General features: G+C 54.8%; 1 protein-coding gene across 3 annotated transcripts in view; it reads left to right on the top strand.

Annotated features, from left to right (window-relative positions):
- Positions 1-17344, top strand: part of LOC121042403 (uncharacterized) — a 35676-nt gene extending 18332 nt beyond the window's left edge. For all 3 annotated transcript variants that reach the window (XM_040493679.1, XM_040493680.1, XM_040493678.1), the window contains exons 3-4: positions 8437-8500; positions 15424-17344. In XM_040493679.1, coding sequence (XP_040349613.1) covers positions 8437-8500; positions 15424-15442 — 83 coding nt within the window. In that variant the 3' untranslated portion in view covers positions 15443-17344. The remainder of the gene's footprint in view (positions 1-8436; positions 8501-15423) is intronic.
- The last annotated feature ends 1734 nt before the right edge of the window (positions 17345-19078 follow it).

Genomic DNA, 19078 nt, shown 5'->3' with positions numbered 1-19078 from the left:
GAGTCCGGAACCGCGCGTGCCTCGCGCTTCTTCATTATTTTCGAGGCGTGTCAGGCGCATGGCCGACGCCCGCTATTTTTCTCCCCCGACACCGCGAGGCCCGAGCGGCGAGCAGGACCAGGCCGCCCTGCCCGGGACCGGCTGCGGTCCGGGGCTCGCGGACATCAGGGGCCGGGAGCGGAGGAACCCACGCGTCTGGTGCGCTTGGCCCGAGGACGGCCCCGGAGGCTCCGTTCGCATGCACCCGGCGGTGCTGCCGGCGCACAGGAGCAGCACCTCCGAGCTCGGCCCTCCACCCGGGCCTCGGCCCAAAGTCTGAGCAGTGGCCCCGCAGAGGCCCCCTTCCCACCGATTGAATGATTTAAGCGCGGTTCCCTCCCCTCCACCCCCCACCCCTAACTGCCCCTGTTGATCCACCGCTGCCCTAAGGCATTTGTACAGTGACTAAGAAACTCCACTTCTGTTCGTTTGTGTTTGTGTTGAGTCCTCGCTTCGTACCTGGCGGGGTACTAAGCACTTCACATGCATTCGGGCCTCAGCTTGACAGGGAGAGTGGTGGCGATTCCCTCCTTGTGACTTTGGCTGTAGCCAGGTTGTGGCAAAGTCCAGATGTGGATTCAGGGCTGTCTGCCCGAACGTCTGAGTTCTTAACCACAGGCTCTGCACATGCATACGTACGCACAGACACACGGATTCATCACCATCGTGATCTCATCTGTCCAGCACCGAGTCTGTCCTGAATCCAAGCCCCATCTCCGCACAGCCCTACCTCGCATATGAGAGCTCTCCTGTCATACCCTGCTTCCCCCACCCCTAATCTCCTGGCCTGAAGTCCTGGCCTAAAATAAATGTTGTATTCAGTATTGGTCTGAGCCTCCTGGCAGCCAAGACAAAGAAGAAAATGGGACGATTTATAACCTTGTTAAAAAAAAAAAAAAAAAGAAGAAGAAGAAGAAGCTGATCAGGATTTTTAGGGATATGAACATTTCTTCCTCTGTAAGATTTATAGAAAATTTAAAGCTTGGTTATTATGGAGGTCAACTGCTTATGTCACAGATGAGGAACCAGACCCAGAGAGGTTAAGTGATTTTCCCCAAGGTCATAAAGTTAGCTGGCAGAGCAAGAACTGGGGTCCAGTCCAATCAATTCCCAGTTTCCCATTCTTTCGTGAGCAGGTTTTAGTGGGTTTCTCAACAGTGAAATAGTTCAGTTACGTTTGGTGACCCCTCCATCTTCCATAAATTCTTCGGACCTGAATGCTGCCTGTTCCTTTCTTTTCCCTCAGTTCCCACTGCTGGGCTGGGCTCATCATTGTGGATGTCTGTAAATATTTGCTAAATGAATACGTGGTTCTAAAAAACTAAGCTTCTGGCTCTTGGAAATGGTGGCGGGGGTGGTGGAGGGAGAGGTTCTAAGTTGTTTTTTGAAGGGACTTGGTTTTTTGAATGTTGCATCCCTGAGCCCATGAATTCCTTAGATTTCTCTTTTAGCAAGTGGTGTGACCTTTTGGCAGTGGTCTGGCCCCTAACTGTCCTGTCACGTTGTTGGTGTTGTGGGAAGGAGTCATGTCTCTCCTGAAGGACTATGCTGTCAATGAGAGCCTAAGTCCCTTTAGAGTAACTGACGAAGGTTTCCCCATTACACCGGCACAGTCACCGTGAGACCTGGTGGACCCATTCTTTTGTCTTGGGGTGGAGAGCCAGCCTTTCTGTGCCAGCCCAGCTTTGGTTCCTGTGGCTTAAGTACAAATAGCAGAATGTAGTTCACCAGGTCCCAGAACTTCTACAGATTACTAAGTTTCCATGGCTCCCAAAAGGTAGCCAGCCTTTGAACCCTGGCATGATAACTGTAGGTGCTGAATGCATTTAGTGAGCCTGCCATGGACCAGATTCTCTGAAAATTTGTACCAGAAAGTTGTCATCCTTGGGTGCGGAGAGGGGGGTCTCCTTCTTGGTGAGGAGCCCCTATTGGCAGAAACACTCCAACACATCCTGGCCAAATCCTGACCATCATCTTTGGGCTGGCTCTGGCCAGGCAAAGCAGGGTGGAGAGCTGAGGCCCAGTTTACAGCGAAAGCCCCAGCTGTGGAAGAAAAACAGGGTTCAGCTCCCCAGATTAGTTACTGTCTACAAGGATTAAAGGCCCCAAATAATGGCTGGCCTCTCCCCTCCTCCGTGCCAAGGGAAGACATGTAAATACAGCCGCACGCCAGCTTAGGCAGTAGATGTGTATAAATCGAATTTAGCAAATCAGATCATGGTTTAAATGCACTATTTAAAGCAGTCCTGCAGTGAAGCCTTTTACAAAGGGAATAATCATTTTGTGATGCTAATCATCGGCGTCCAATTTATCTCCTTTGTAAGTTCAGATGTTGGTGCACTGGGTGTTCTGAAATTGGGGCGCTCTTGTGTCAGGCTCTGGTGGTGGCTGTCTGCCTTCTTTTCTTGACCTCTCATTTGAAATGGGTGCATGTCCTTGTCTCACTGGGGGCCTCAGGATGCTTGTCACTTAGGCTGATAGTTCTCATCCATCTCACCCATCTTTTTATAATCTGATAGAGCCCACCCTTCAGCTGCTCCTGGCCCCTTTTCTGAGATTTGCACCCTTCCTGTGGGGGGAGATACAGACCCTGCTGTTCTCAGGGTATTAGAGCCAACTCCCTCTCTGATCTGAACCTTCTTTTGTTTCTCTGAGTTTCTGGTACCTCCGGTGCTGCTCATAAAGGAGATCTCGGAGTCCACTAGATACGTAGCAGCCTCTGAATTTAGTAGGTGAATTAAATGCAGGCACCCACTTGCTGAATAGGCACTGTCCGAAATACTCTCCCCATTCACGGCCAGATAACTAGGCCTGGGTGTTAAAGTGACTTTTCCCACAAGTTAAAATCGGGACTCAAAGGAGAACCTGTCTCCTAATTGCTATAAAAGTGTTTTATACACTGAGCTGTAGTGCCTTTCTTTGCAGAGAAAATATAATAAGAGACCATCTGGGTGGGAGAGAAAGAATGAAGGGAAAGAGATGGATCAGAGTGGAATAAAGGAAGTGGGCAGGAAGCTGGGGGGGGGGGGGGGGCGCGAGGAGCCTGACCTTGCTTAGCTCACAGGCCCTGATATAGTGTCTTTGTCAATGCTGCCACTATTGGCGCGTTCCTCGGTAATTATGACTGTGTGTTGGCATGGCGACTCCGAGTAAGAAGCACCGGGTAAATGCACGACTTGTTCTTGCCTTCTAAAGCAGAGAGGAGCTTTTGTGGGTAGTTCCTCCAGGGAGACGCGGCAGAAAATTCACCAGACCCAGTGCCGGAGCGTGGGTATTTGCAGCCTGGAGGAGCCGGGTGGCCGGGACTGGGGGCGGCACGCCCTCCTCCAGACCTGCCTCCAATGCAGAGGTCAGGCCGAACCTCCCTCCTGTTCCTTTCTGTTGGTCTTTGTTCCCGAGCTTGTGATGTCAAGTGCACCCATCTCTTCTCCCCTCCAGGTTTCCTGTTCCAAACAGGTTCGTGTTGCGCTCGTCCCCCTGAATTTGATTTATCGTAAACTCAGCTGTCTCGTAGGCGGGTATTAATTGGGAGGCTGGGAGGAAAGGCCGGTGGGCCCAGCAGTAGGGATGGAGTTTGGGGCTCCCCTTCCGACCCTGCTCCCCTCTCCTTAGAGATACTTGGGCCACCTCATCTTCCCAAAGTTGGGGAGGTTGCTGGAGCCAAGAGTTGGGCCGCCCAGTTAACCGCTGTTGATCTCGTGATATGTGGTCAGCGCAGCAAGCTGAAACGATGATACTGGGTTAAACAAAACATTATTAAAATAAGTTTGATCTGCTGCTTCTTCCTTTTTAATGTGGTTTCTAGGAAGTTTAAAATGATACATGCAGCTCATAGTTTATTGGTCTAGACTAGAGGGCTAAGATCTCTTCCAGGCCTGAAGTTCAGTAACGAATCTTCGTCTGTCCCTGGAAGGTCCCTGGCCAAAGAGAGCTCTCTGTATAGAAGAAGGCCATGGAAACGCCAGGCTGGAGGCCACTGGGAGGCTCAGGTCTTATGGGGCTTTTAGAAGTGCCTAGTACAGCCCCTTAAATGGGGGTTACCCCACAGTCCTTGGCGACAGAAGGCCTTGAATCTACAGGCAACATTTTGTTTTTGGAGTTTAGGAGATGGGGAAGAAAACCAGTGGGTAACCCCCAGGAGTCTTTGGGTGGAGTTTGTGTGGACATAGATGTAGGTGACAGGAGCATTGTCCTGGGGGCAGAGCACCTCCCCACCCCGCGTCGCTGTGCTTATAGTGATTTCGTAGTGTCTCAGGTGTGTGGAAACCACAGGGCATGGGAAGGTGGCTGTGCATCTCAAGTTCACACTAAACCCCCTTTAGGCAGGTTTCTTTTGGCCCGAGGGTTCCTCATTGCCCCTCTCCCGGCTGCCCCTCCTCCCCTCGGCCTGTGCTGCTCTGTGCGAGCTGAAGCTTCTGGGATGCGCCTTGGCTCAGAGCCAGCGTCGTCGTCTTCGAGAGGCCTCCTGCCCTGGCTCCCTGCCAAGCCTTGAGTCTTCAGAGAGATTTTCTGGGGAGGTGCTGGGCTCATCCTGCTGCCAGAGGGCGAAGGGGCCTTCTCACCTCAGAGGACTCCTGGCCATGGGTCCAGCCTTGCTTCCAGCCCCCTTCTCCTGTCAGAAACTCCGGTTTCCTGCCCCGGAAACCCTGGACTCCGTTAATGGTCTCCCAGCCTCAGTAAGCCTTGAGTTTATGAAAAGACAGCTCCTCACACGAGCCTGGGAGGTGAGGAATGGGCCGTCAGGAAATCATACTGACGCTTGATAATGGTGACAGGAACCATTTATTGAGCACTTATGCTGTGCCGAGTCCTGTGCTAACGCTGCGCATGCTTTATCTTCTTTTAAGGCCTGTCTCTTTGGGGAGCAGAAAGAATGGTAAATGTAATCTTGGGTCTACCCTTGTTTTTCTAAGCCAGATGTCATGGGGTGATTGCATGGGGAATGTCTCAGAAGCTACAGCCCTTGAGTAGGCGGTAGTCTGGGTCCCCCCGTGGGCCCTCATCTCCCAAGGAGTCTGCCTGGGCTTTGGGGAACAGCACGAGCCCATCTGGGTTACTAGAAGGTGGCTCCGAAGTGCCTCCTGCTTTGGGCTGGCAGTGTACCTGGAGAGTGTGAGTAGGAGGGCTCAGTGCTGGGCCCTCGGGAGCCTTGGTGAGACTCTAGGAGGGGTGAGAAGTGTCCCACCCAACCCTGGCTTCCTCCTGGTTGTCAGTGTGAACTGTAGCCTGGCTGTGCCTCACTCTGTAAAATCAGGGGTTAGCCAAAGTCCACCAGTCTGCCCATGGTGCCAAGGGATCATACCTGCCCAGGGCGAGGCTGAGCCTCTGTTTTCTAGAATGTTACATCCCCCTGAGATAGCACTGAGTCTTCTGGAGGGGGGTGAGGGATCCACTTCTCTGTCCAGTCTTGTCTGGTGCTTAAGCAGAGAATGCTAGACCGTCTTCCTGTCCCCGGAGTTCAGTGGCCCGGGATAGGAGAGGTGGCAGATGCCCCTGAGGGCATGTCATTTCCTTGGGGAGTGCTGGGGAGAGTGTTAATAGAGAGGAAAGGCTCAAGTTTACAGCCACCCCTTCCACATTGAGCCTGCAGCTTCCTTTACCCCATTTTTAGTTGTTTCAGGTTCGTTTTTCTCTTTTTTGTCATTGGATCGCAGGTTTCAAGATCATGGTGGTTTGAAGCAGTGCGTGCGGCCCGATGGGCATCAGGGGTCTGTCTGCTCTAGTTCAGACCCTTTCGGGCACATTATTTCACCTCTCTCTGAGCCCGTTTTCTCATCTGTAAAATTGGGATAGTAATACTGAGCTTGTGGCACTCAGGAATGTCAGTTTGCACCCTCCATCCGCTGCTGTTAGAGAATGGGGGTGTATATGTGTTGGGGGGCGGAGGCGGGCTGAGCACGCATGAGCCAGCAAGGCTGTGCCATAGGGGACCATCTCCCTGGTGGGCCGCACATCGGTAATGTGTGGAGGCTCAGGGAAAGCAGCCAACGAGGCGTGGGGCTCAGCTCTCTGTCAGTCACTGGAATAAGTCATGGTGTTTACTGACCATGCATAAGCTCCAAGCTCCAGTACAGAGAGAACCCCAGGAGAACCCCAGACCTGCTCCCTGGCCCCTCCAAGCAGAAACGAGCCTAGTAAAGCACACATTCAAGAGTCGATGGCTTGACTCAGACTGTGGGAGTTAAGAGAGGAGGAATTAGTTTGGAGTGGAGTCATCAGAGAAGCCTCACTGTACCCAAACAGGTCTCCTAGGCTGAGCGGGGGAGAGACTCCCCAACAAAAGTTTGGGGATGGAGCAGCAGGGTAGACTCCTGCAGGACCGGGCCAAAAATCTGGGTACAGATGAGCAGGTCAGATGGTAGAGGCTGAGAATAAGAGGGGTGGAGGGCAGGCTAAGGGAGCTGGTCTTGTCACCACCATGTGCAAGATCCATGTGGGAGGCTACCGGGCTGGCCTGAGCCGAGCAGGTACCTCCCCTGGGCTCTCACCTCTGATGGCTCTTGGCCAGGACTTTAGCACCTCTGGACTATGCCACGGAACCTCGGAGCTCAGGAATCGGAAGTCTTCCCATGCCGGGCTGTATTTTTGCTATTGCGTTCATTTATCCACTCAACATTTACTGACCAAGCGCTATGTGTCGGGCTCTGGACAGTGCCTTGCGGATACAGAGAAGCAAACCACAGTCCCATGCTCAGCACTTTAAACTTGTGTAATACAGAATTTCATCTGGCCATCCAGGTTGGGAAGGCCAGGCTGGGGGAAGGGGTGCTGGGGGGATGACAGTTCTCACCAGTTTGTAGCTTTCTGGCTTTCCAGTCCCAGGAGCCTCGGAAAGCAGGGTCAGAGGTCATTTCATGCTTTGCCTGTGGTGACCTGAAGTTGCCATTTAGCCTGGGCCAGAACTTTGCTTTTCCAGATTCCATTGGTTCTTTTTTTTTTTTTTTTAACGTTTATTTATTTTTGGGACAGAGAGAGACAGAGCATGAACGGGGGAGGGGCAGAGAGAGAGGGAGACACAGAATCGGAAACAGGCTCCAGGCTCCGAGCCATCAGCCCAGAGCCCGACGCGGGGCTCGAACTCACGGAGCGCGAGATCGTGACCTGGCTGAAGTCGGACGCTTAACCGACTGCGCCCCCCAGGCGCCCCCCATTGGTTCTTTATAGAACTGTGATATCCCAATTGCCTTTTCTTCGTTTGAGGAACAACTTTGATCTTGGAAATCAGCATAGCAGGAACCTATTGAGATTTGTGTGTGAGGTTGGTAAGGAACACCTTCAATGCAATCAAATAATAAATCACATCTGGAAGAATTCACGTACGGAAGGTTTCTCCTCCTTGGAAGAAATCAGGTACCGTTTGGGGCATCCAAGCCAGAATTCTCTCCTGGTTCTGCTCAGACTGGATCCTGAGCACAGGGGCTGGCAGGTAAGCCTGCCCTATAGCAGCAGTGGGCACCCAGATGCCTCCTGTCAACACAGCTGAAGTTTGGAAGAGCCATCCACGTAGCCCCTAGGCTGGGGCCCGCCTTGCAAATGACTCCACTGGCCCTAACGCCCAGACCGCAGGCTGTCATTCTGTCACTTGCCCCAGGAGCAGGAAGGCCAAACAGGTTTTATTTTATTATTACTATTGCTTTGGTGGTTTTCTTGTTAAGTCAGTGTGGGTGCGTGTGTGTGTGCGCGCGCGTGCGTGCATGTATGCATGCATGTACGTGTGTGTGTTTAGAGAGATAAATCTAGAACTTACATGGTATTTTTGGTTAAAGTACTTGTCAGAGATGTAGGAGGGACCATGCCATCTCCATCTGCATGGAAGGTGGCTCCAGGTCTTTGAATGGAGCCCCAGGTCCTTGGCCACTAGAAGACTCTCAGTGGATATATCTTCCCCTCGGCTCCTGTATGGACCACCCACCTGCTACTGATGGCGTAGGATGAGCGTATGTGAAGCAGGCTTTCCTCGGTGGGCAAGAAACAGATAGTGGGATACAGAACAGTTCTTGACTCTGCTTCCAAAACCTTCCACTTTCCTCCCATGGCAACCCAGAGACGTTCTGGAGAGTGATTTCCCAGGACTGGACACATGGATATCCAGATGCTGGCAAGGAGTGGGTCTTCCCTACGCCGGGGTGGCCTCAGCACCCCTCTGGCTTCCCTTGTGCCTCTTTAGAGGTAGTCTGAATGAATGTCATGTGCACAGAGGCTGGCCTTGGGTTTACATTTGGTAGCCAGTTGACAGCAGTGCTTCAGAGATGAAGCTCTGAAGCTGACATTTCCTCCAGGACAAAGTGCGTGCATAGTCTCCCATGCTAGCCCCTGACACTCCTCCAGAGGAGAAGCCAAGAGCATGGTTGTCCCGTTTTCCATCGTGTTCTCTCATGTTCCTTCTGTCCCCTCCAGGACACATTCCGGAATCAGAAGACAGGGAACAAAGAAGCGGGAGCCCTGGTGGAAGATTCCGAAGGTGGGTCCTGGCCTGACACAGGCCGTGGGTTGTGTGTGCGTGTGTGTGCATGCGTACACGTGCATGTGCGTATCCACAGTTCATTCCAGCGGCTGCTCCAGACTCTGTGCACGATGCGGTTATGTGGCTGTAGATGGGTGATCCAAGGTCGATTTGGGTCTTGGGTTATGGTTGTTTTGTTTTTGTTTTTTTTTTTTTCTGATTCAGGAATAAAAGAACCCAGTTTGGGGAGGAAATAAAAAGGAAAATCCCCTGATGGTTCTTGGACCAGCTGCCTACTTAAGTTGACCTATATGACATTTCTTTTTTATCGATCTAAAACAGTCAAATATCGGTACTTTCATATGGTTGAGCCTAATGCATTTCTGCTCTGCTGGGCCAGTGCAGAAGGGGTCACCCCTTCCCCTGTATCCTTAGAAGCACTTTTTACTGGGTCTCTGAGATGTAAACCCTTCGTGTTCCTCTGCATCCTATATACCCTGCTCAAAATTATTTTAACTGAAAAGAGGAGATCACCCCAACCTGTGGGTTCTGCTGCTTGTGAAAACAATGCCCACAAGGTTCCACTTTGCCCTGACTTTAAGCCACACCATCTTAAAATGCAGGAGAGTTAATATGACTTTGAACACCTCTCTTTCAGTATTAAAGAAAAAAATCCTCAGGGCAGTTCAGACGAGCCTGACTAAGGGCTGAGACCGGTTCCGAACTTTTCTGGCTCGTGGGGCATTTGCTTCCATCTGGATGCCTGGAATCGTATTCTTACTTCGCCTCCCGTGTAGTCCGCACTCCTGGGAGACGGAGCAAAGGAGCAGGTCGTCAAGAGCTGGCTCGCAGCCTGTCCATAACCTTGCAGCCACCCCCGGTGCTGGGCGAGCAGCGATGTGGGCTTTTGACTGAATGCCGTCCCGTCCTGCATTCATTACACTATTGTCAGTGTGTGTGTCTGGGGCTGCCTCTGGGTGGGTGTGTTTCTTTTTGTGTCTGCGTGTCAGTGTCAGGCTGTGTGTGTCTGTTTACATCGGCCTGTCTGGGCTGCTCACTGCGACAAGGAGCTGGGGGTTGTTGGTAGCAGGGAGGGCATTTCAAAGCCCCAGATCTCCCCCCTCGGGGACCTCGGGAGATTTCTATAGATGTGCGTATACATGTGTACACACACGCACACGTCCGTGTCACGCACGCGTGTGTGTGCGCGTGGTTTTCTTAATGGGGCTCATTGTGTGGGGATGCATGGGAGTGTCTGACCAGGTGCGGTGTGAGCAGCCTCGAGGCTGGGTGAGCCCCATCTGCCGTGAGCTCACAGACTCGCCTTCCCGCCCGCCCGCCTGCCGTCCACCGTCCGTGGGGAGCCTGTCCCTTCGCAGCTCACCATCTCCTCTCTAATTTATTAGCTGGGAAGGAGGAGAAAATGAAACGTTGCCTGAAGACAATGGCCGAGACAGCAGGTCCCACCCTGCACGGCCTGCCAGCACCTCTCCCCCCAGCCCCGTCTCCTCCTCTGCAGCTTGGATCTGTACGTTAACACTGCTCGTCTGCAGAAAGAAATAAAAAGAACCCCCCCACCTCGGAACCAATCTATAAAAACAACGTGTCTGGCCGTGAACATGCAGGGGCGGCTATAGACTGTCAAAGGTGGAGGTTTGAGCCAGACTTTGCTGACTGCTGGCCCGGTGGATACAAGGCCCCTCATCCATTCTTGGGGCCCCCACCTCTGAGTCCTAGGACTTCTCCTCAGCTGCCAGCCGGGCGGGGGAGGGGAGAGGGGCCCAAGCAGCTGCAGGGGCTGTGTTAGTAAACACTTTCCTGGGTTCCCATTTTCCTCACCACCCCCTACCCTTCTCCACTCCTGATGCCCCGTTACACACCACCCCCCCCCCCCCAACCCCAGCATCCCCTTTTCTGTGTCCTGCACAATGAGCTCATTGTCCTGGGTGTGATTTGAATAAGGGATCGGCGGGCCTGTTCCCAGCATTGTCCGAGGGGCTGGGAAAAACCCCAGCACAGGCAGGAGGACCAGGCCAGACAGAGACAGATGCCTAAATTAGCAACAAAGCTTTGTGCACGTCCCCTGGACAAGGGCTCGCCTTGTTTGCGTGGACTCGAGGGTGTGGAGCTGGCCGGCTGCTCGCATGTCTCCCCATGTTAATTAGTTTTGCATGCATGTCTGAGAAGGTGCCAGGGGGGATGTGTTTGCCTTTCCCGGGGAGGGGGACCTGTTTGTGGCGGTGGAGCTGAGCTGGGCCGGGCCTACCTGGGGAGCCAGGCTCTAAGCCTGGGTGGGAATTTCGGCGTCCTCATCCTGCTTTTCTGTCTCTCTGCCCTTTGGGGGGCCTGGCTCTGCTCCCTGTACCCCCCCCACCCTGTTCTTACCCTAGCACGTCTGAAAGTTGGTTAGCTCTGACTACAGGGAACTCACTGGCTTCCACCCAGACCCAAGCTAGTGCCTGTCCATCTGGCAGTCTGTCTCTCGTGACACAGGGCCCCCCGGGACGGGCAGCAGAAGCGGCCAGTCTGGGCTCTCCTCCGTCCCCGAGCCAGATGGCCAGTCTGCTTATCGCATTACGGCCTCCCTTGGCCCCAGACCCCCGCCGCCCACAGTTGGGCCAGGATATTATTTGGGATATGATGGAGAAGCCCTCTTTCAGGCCCTGAACAGGAAAGGGGTCTGGAAGACAGGCGCGAGGCCTGTCCTTGCCACTGGCTTGCTTTGTGACCTCTGGCAGACCAATTCTCCCCGACACCCTGAATCTTAGTGTTCTCACCGGCAAAATGAGTGAGTTGTACTTCCGAAATCTCTTGGTTCCTTATAGCTCAGAATGTCTGTGACGGTGAGCATGGCAAAGCTGTGTTGATTTAGCACTCGCCGATTTAGCCCAAGGACAGGGATGGGACCCGTGAATTCTGGCCAGAGGTGAAGGAGGGCATCGTGGGAAAGATTTCACTCCTGTTGACACTGGAGCGTGGACCTTGGCTTTGGGAGCGGGTGGGGAATCAGGAGCTGGCAGAGTGTCTCTTCCTGGGCTCTCACAGACCCCCCGTTAGCAACCCAAGCCCTTCTCCTGCCCCCACCCAGCAGAAGGGAGCTTGGCGGTGGAAGCAAAGGAGAAGCTGAAGGGAGAGCAGCTGCTGGCCGTGCCCCGGGTATGTCCGGGCCGCCCCCTGCAGGCCCTGGCATGGGGGACAGGGTTGAGAAGGGGCTGGAAGCCTGCGGAACTGGGCCATCAGAGTTTCCTCATAGTAACGTTGAGAGGTGGAGGGGGACGTGGGGCATGGCCCCTCGTGTGCAAGTGCAGGGGTCTCAGGATCCAGTGACCAGGCGGTCTGGCTCCCAGGCCCTCCGCGGCCTTCAACCCCTCAGCCCCACTGGCCCTGCCCTCCCGCCACCGCTCCTGGGTCAGAAGCACCCCGAGCCTGGGGTGCTCACAGTCCAAAAAGCCCTGTGCCAAAACCTCCAGTTCCTTCCTGTAGGGTCTTTATCCTGGATGGACCCATCCCATCTCATTTGTTACAGATCTGGTGACACCCTGCCTACAGAAGGGCACTCTTTTTCCTGTGTTTGTGATTTAAATGACTTGCGATGACTTTGGTTCAGGAAATGCTGGGGGGTCTTGGGGAAGAGCTTTGAGTGTCCACATTCCTTCCCTTGGCCCTTGCCAGCCTCCCCTGCCTCTGGCGCTTCCTCCTGCTCTCCCCTCGGGTATATGGGAGGCGCCTTGCCCTGGAGTCCGGCAGCCTCCCACAGGGACCCACAGGGAGCCTCTGGGATTACCCTTAGGTGGCTCTCAGTCCAGGCAGGGAGGCTCTGGGCCTGCCTCCCAGCGCCCACCCTCCTTCCCTCCCATGTGGCTGCAGCCGGTCTGCACAGCCCGGCACGCTCACTCCTAACACCCTGGTTGCCGCTCCCTGCCACTTCTCCCGTCCTACCCTCTCCTGGGCTCCGGGGCTGTCCCAGCGCCAGCTGGGTATCTGTAGGGGGAGGATGTCGGAAGCTCGGTGAGGAAGAGCACAGAGATTAGAGCTCATGGCAGGAACACAGAAAAGGACTCACAGTAGGAGTGGGGGAGGGAGACAGGGGAGGCAGGGCCTTGGGACGCTGCCCGCCGCCCTCCCTGCCCCTCCCCACACCGCCCTCCCGGTTTTAGCTGCCTCAGCTGTAGCCCTGAGCTCCTTAATCTGGTGATCAGCGTGGTGCTGGGGGGGGGGGGGCGGGCTGGCAGAGGCTTTAGGAGGTGACAGGGGATCTTGGGAGTCGCACTCTGCTAACCGAGCGTCACGCAAAGCCAGGGAATCACATTCCAAGCGCGGTTCCCCCTCCTGAGGCTGGACCCAGCATGAGCGGTGCCCAGTGGAGTGGCAGGGCCCAGGCCGGCGTCACCTTGTTCTTTGTTCCTCAGGAGGAAAGTTCCCAAGACTGAGGCTCTCCAGCCGTTTCTGCGTGGCGAAGGTTTTGTTGTTTGGTGGCTGTCCCCACCCTTACCCCCAGCCTCCTAAGTCCTCTGGCTCCTGTTTCCCAGTTAGAAAAAGACATCCATAAGTGGTAGGAATTCCTCCCCGCCCCCCACCGGCAACCTGTCGGGGTCCAAAGACACGCATTTGTTCTAGAACTAATCAAATATGCTGGGCAGTATGCCTCCCTTGCTCACCAGCTTAGACTGAGTAGCCCCGAGAGAGCCTTGGGGAGATAGGAAATTGAGGCAGAGATGCCGAGCACAAACCCCCGTGGTTTGGGCGGCTTCTGGCACCTCAGGACCGGTGGCCCCACCCTGGGACTTAGCTGGAGAGGAGGGACAGAGGGAGAGGTGCTGGGGGCAGAGGCTCTGCTTCTGGCATTACTGTGCAGCAGTCCCCTAAGTGTCTCCGAGTCTCTAAGCTCTCATCTGTAAAATGGGAATAATAATCCCCATCTGTAGAGTTGTAACGAGGAGTGCTAAGTACCCAGGAAACCCTCGATAGGGTTCATTTTCCTTCTCCCTTTCCCCTAGGTACAGGGCGGGTGTGACGGCGTCGAGCTCCTCAGGGTCAGGTAATATGGCTGGGATTTGAGGGAGGAGGACAGCGGCGATATGCGGACTATTTAACCGTGGGCACCGGCCAGTCGGAACGGCAGCTGGCCCAAATCATCAGCCCAGGGAGGAGGGCACAGCTGGGCCAGGATAAGTTCATTTGTCTTTGTGTCTTTCTGCTCCATCACGCGTCTGTTCATCAGCAAGCGCACAGACTTCCCTCGAGGGCAGTTGCTGACAAGGTTGTAGGGTGCGGGCTCCCTCTATCTCCTTTGCGTTCTGAGCAGGTCAGGTCTGCCTGGCATGGGGTGCCGTGGCCCCGCCTGGCAGAGGAGCCGGCGACAAAGGGCAGGGAGCTGAGGTCCTTTCCAGTTCGAGGCCCTGCCCTGGCTGTAGCTCTGCCACCAGGCTCTGTGGGGACAAGCTTCTGGTAGCCCCTACCCTGCCTACATCCCTTAGAGCTGGCCTCCTTCCTGTCCCTTCTTCTCAGAAACATCATGGGTCAGGATTAGGGGCCTGTCTGCAGTCAGATCCATTTCCTCCTGCCTGTTTTGTCATCAGCAGGAGAGGATCCTGGCGGTGACTGGCTGTGGAGTACTGGGAGGGTGGTGGTGGCGGTGGTGTGGAGAGCGTTCTCTCATTTTCAGGAAGGCTTCTGGCCTCAAGGCTTCCCGAAGCCACCCCTTTGCCAACAGGAGCTCCTCTTCCCTGGTCCTTCTTTTTTGCCTCATTGCGTAAAATCCCTGCCTTTAAGGGCCCAAGGCGGCCTGGTGGAGTGACAAGGGCGTGGGGACATACAGCCCCACTTAGCTGCAAGTCGGAGACTTGGCCTGCAGTCCGTCTTCCTGCTGCAGAGTCTTAGGTGAACCAGCTCCCTTTCTGGAGCTGGAAAAGCAGCACTGGATAGAATGGCATCTAAGGTCCCTTTTAGCTGTGACGTTTTATAATCTGGAAGTTCTCTCTGCTTTTTCTCCTCTGTTGCCTGCCAGCAGTCCCCGCCCCACCCAGCCCCCTGGCTCACAGGAAACCCAACCGACTTGGTTCCCTTCAAGTTGCCCTGGGATGCAGGGAGGCACCTTCACCCCGAGGCTACAAAAATGAATACCCAGCTCACTGCTGGCAAGTGTCACGAAGCTGGGAGGTGACCCGCCCTGGAGCAAGGCATGCGCTGCAGAGCACACTTGTCAGCTGAGTTTGCTCCCGGCCTCTTACCGGAAGCCTCCTCTTCTCTTCCCCTTTTCTCTGACTGGTGTCTGCCCAGGTGCCTCTGACTGCCAGCTGCTGGCCCCTTGGGCGGCTTTGCAGTGTTCTGGGGACCCGGCCCGTCCTACTTCCCTGGGCCAGGGCCTTTAGACTTAGAAGCCAAAGCCCCCAGAAACAGTCCACGGGGAAGACACTATCTCCCAATGGCTGGCCCCTCTCCCCAGCTCCCCCAGCCAGGTGGCTGTGTCACCGTGTGGGCACAAGTGTGGGCCATAGCGTCAGGTCAGCATGGGCTCAGGCCCTTATATGGCCAGCATGACCTTGGGCCAGCCCTTTACGTCTCTGAGACTGTCTCTTTATGTCCAAAATGGGAATAACCACACCTTTCTCATTAAGTTGCAGTGGGGGGTAGAATACGGGTAAAACACCTTGAAGTTATATGGTCGCTGTCTTTTACCTCCCAGCGCCAGCTGAACCCAGAGGTTCCAGAGGCCACAGACATAAACCATAAACCATTGTCTTTCCTGACCCCTTGCCTTTGAGTTTCAGTCCTACTGTGCTGGGGAGGTTCTGACACAACCTTCAGTGAGCACCTCCCCCCAGCCCCAGGGAGCAGAAGTACCTACTTTCAGCCCTAATAATACCTGAATGAGATTTATAGGACACCTTCCTCCCCAGAGTGCAACGCTCCTTCTCACATATTATTTCTCTTATCTTTAGATTGTCCTGTGAAGTGTGATGGGACAGCCTCTTTTCAGCTTCTCCGAAAATGGAGACAGAGAGGAAAACTGCGGGTCTTGCCAAGGGCACGGGATCCGAATCCAGAGCCACGCCACTCCAGGACACTGGAGATCGTCACATCAAGCAGAAGTCGAAGCTGCAGGAGCCGCTGTCCTGAGGCTGCAGCGGGCAGGGGCCAGGATGGAGGAGGCGGCCCTGGGCAAAGGGGCAAGCTCCACCCCTACCCATGCCCACCTAGGACTTGGCAAAGGACCGTCCATCCTGCAGGGAGGGGCCTCTGCCTTTGGCCAGTGGGCCCCTGTTTCTGCCCTTGTCACACCACGTGCCTGTTTCAGGCCTGCGGTGCTCTGACCAGGCCTCCAGCAGACAGAAGCTCTTTGCTCTCCGTACGTCCGCCCCAGAGGACCGAGGGCAGCAGTCTGCGAGGTGGCCAAAGCAAGGGGCTCCAGCCTTCTAGGAGTTAACGACTCCCTCTCCCCAGCTGTCCTCCCCTTGGTGCTCCTCTTCCTCCCTCCTCCCGCTCACAGCAGGCAGGGCCTGGACCTGGGAGCCAGTGCCGCTGTGCTGTTGCCAAGGGAGCTGGGAGGCGGACCTGAGCTATGCAGGGAAAAGGCCCGGCCTGTCAAAGTGTCTGAGATGAACCGCCGCCGTCCCCGTGCAGCTGGGCTCAGACGTGTCTCAGCTCTTGTTCTGTGCCTGAGAATGGCGAAGCCCAGTGAGGTTCAAGGGCACACTCACTATTCATTAGTCAGGGGTTCTTGACGTCCCGTCTCTCCCAGGGATGAGATTCCCCCCCCCCTTCCTCTTTCTCTCCCTCTTGCGACACATTCCTGGGTGCCTTTGGCAAGGACTGCACCCTCCTCTTCCTCCTGCCCAGCCCCCTCTCCGCAGGCCTCTAAACAGACTCCCCCCAAGGAGACCTGGCAGGGCAGAGACAATGGCCACAGGAAACCATTCAGGCGGGACTCTAGCCATGCTGGTCCGCCCTCTGCTCCCAGCACCCTTGTGGCCCCCACCCCCCTCTGACTCAGGGTCCCCCTGGGCCACCGGCATGCACAAGCCCAGACAGGAGGAAGCCGCTGGGCACTGCCCTTGGGACAACAGGCCTGTTCTCAGCGGGCCCCCGGATCTCACACAGCTGGCTATTTTGGGGCCTTTCTCTATCATCATGTGTCTATTTGAAGACACTGTCAAACACTGTTGGCTGGAAAATGTAAATTGTACGGTATTTTCTGAAATGTGGCATTATCACAATGTAAAAGACATACATATACTCAGCCACAAGCAAATTGCACTGCTAGGAATTCACTCTACGGTTATATATGCAAAAATTTCCCAAGAAGTCTGTACAAGGATGTTCGTCAGAGCGTTTCTCTTTGAGAGTATAAGACAATGGAAATGAACCTGTGGGCCATTCATACTGTGGAATATTAGACAGTCGAAAAAAATCACTGTGGCAGAGCTCTCTGTATAAACTGATCCAGGAGGTTGGCCAGCGTGTTTGTTGCCTGAGGAGAATAAACTGCAGAACAGGCAATAGAGCTCGATCTTACCTGTGTGTATTGAAGTCAGTCCTAAGCATATGCTTCTATATGAAGAGTTTCTGGAACTCTGTGTTGGAAGCCTGTCTCTGGGGATGGACGGATGTTCTTTTCTCTACTGTTCTATATCCTTTCCATGCACCTGGAATACTTGTATTGAAAATTTTAAAGAGGCCGTTGAATATAATAGGCTTAACTTCTGTTAACCCACATTAGGGTAAGAGCTCTAAGCGGATGCTGGTGATGTTGCAGCAAAAAACATCCCGGAGACTCTGCCATTGGCCATTTGCAGGCCTAATAATCCCCCATCATCATCATCATGGCTGCTGTTGTTAATTAAAGGCCTACTAAGTGCCGGGCTTAGTATCTCTGGGTCTTGCTTAGGTGGGTATCATTATTCCGATTTCATCGTGCGGAAGAGAAGGTGATCAGTTTGTCCCAGCTCCTCAGCAGGGAGGGGGGTGGGGGGGGGGCTCCCTGTTTCACTGGGAGTAGACCTTGCCCCTCCACCTTCAGGAGCTGCCTATTTAGGAGGGGCCCTTGGAAGCCCCGGCCTAGTCACCTCCCCACACGCCTGAACCAGTCCAGTCTCGGGGTGGGCTGGGGCCCAGGGTAGGGGAGGAGGTGCCCCCATCCACTGCCACCACTGCCGCCCAGTAAAGGTGTCACCATGCTGGGGTGGCTGGTGGGCTTGGGCTGACGAATGGACAGAGCTGTGAAATCTCCCGTGTTCGCAGAGAGAGACGCCGCCATGCTGAATGTAGGTGCCCAATGCGGATTGCTTCCTCCCCCTGCTTTGCCCCTGTCCCCCCCCGGTCCCCCCCAACAAAAGAGTAAATGGACCAGCAAGTGTCTCTGAGGAGGCAACAGGTGGTGTAGTAGCAGCAAGGCCCGGGGTGGGTTTGCCTCCTGCAAGCTGGATCCAGCCGCTGTAGCAGCTCTCCAGGGGGCCGCCGCCCCCACCTCCTACCCACCTGCCAGGGCCCGAGAGGAGCAGAGGAAAGAGGCACCCCTGAGCCAGATTGAGTAGCTGCGGGAAATCCCACGGGGATCCCTGGGGCCTGGGTGATAGCAATGGTCAGTCACCGCAAATCAGCTGTGGGCCAGCGGAGAGAGGAGGAAAGAAGCATGAATGACCACATGTTTAGGCACCTGCGTGGCTCAGTAGGTAGAGTGTCCGACTCCTGATCTCAGGGTTGTGAGTTCAAGCCCCACATTGGTTGTAGAGCCTTCTTAAAGAGATAAATAAGCAATGGCCACATGAGGAGGGCTGTAGTGACTCCCCATAACTTCATGGGCTGCCAATATTACTGGCACATTCGTTTTAGGGATCAGGACAATGAGGCACAGAAAAGTTATAGGTCCCAAGCCCCCCCCCCCCCCCACACAGGGTCAGAACTGAGGTCCAAAACCAAGTCTCTCTCTCTTTTTAAGTTTATTATTTTGAGAGAGCAAATGCTCACGAGCAGGGGAGGGGCAGAGAGAAGGGGAGAGAGAATCCCAAGAAGGCTCCACACTTCCACCATAGAGCTTGGCACAGGGCCTGAACCCACGACCTGAGCCAAAACCAAGAATCAGATGCTCAACTGACTGAGCCACCCAGGTGCCCCAAAACCAAAACCAGACTGCCCCCAAACCAGTCTCTTTGACTCCTAACCCCAAAGCGATCCTGTCTGACTGGGCCACTTAAAGGAGTTTCCTAAAGCTGCAATGCCCCCTTGCCAACCCCCACACAGAGACATTAACCCCTCTTCTGCAAGGTCACTGCAGATGGTCCTTTGCCTGAGGTCCTCCCCCAGTTTCACCTAATGCCATCTATCTCCCTCAGTGTGTCCAGCCCTGGACTTTTGGGGCCTTTGTCTTCTCTGGTAGTATAGTCTCTCCTCCAGAGCTGTCCAGGGACAGTAGGATTGTCTAGGTGGGCTTCCTGGAGGTGGTGGCCTGGAGACAAAGATGGAGCCCAGCTGGTCAAGACAAGCCTAAGTGAGCACTGGAGAGCTGGGGCAGGGTTCTGGGGAAGGCCCAGGGTCTCCAGCTGGTGCAAGTGAGGGTGGGTGGGGTCTGAGGGTCAATTAGACAGCATCATAGTCCCC

The sequence above is a fragment of the Herpailurus yagouaroundi genome, unplaced genomic scaffold, assembly GCF_014898765.1.
Source record: "Herpailurus yagouaroundi ecotype Mexico unplaced genomic scaffold, PumYag 185, whole genome shotgun sequence".
In the NCBI taxonomy this organism is placed as follows: domain Eukaryota; kingdom Metazoa; phylum Chordata; class Mammalia; order Carnivora; family Felidae; genus Herpailurus; species Herpailurus yagouaroundi.
Note: the sequence above shows the minus strand (reverse complement) of the source record. Positions and strands in the feature narration are given on the sequence as shown.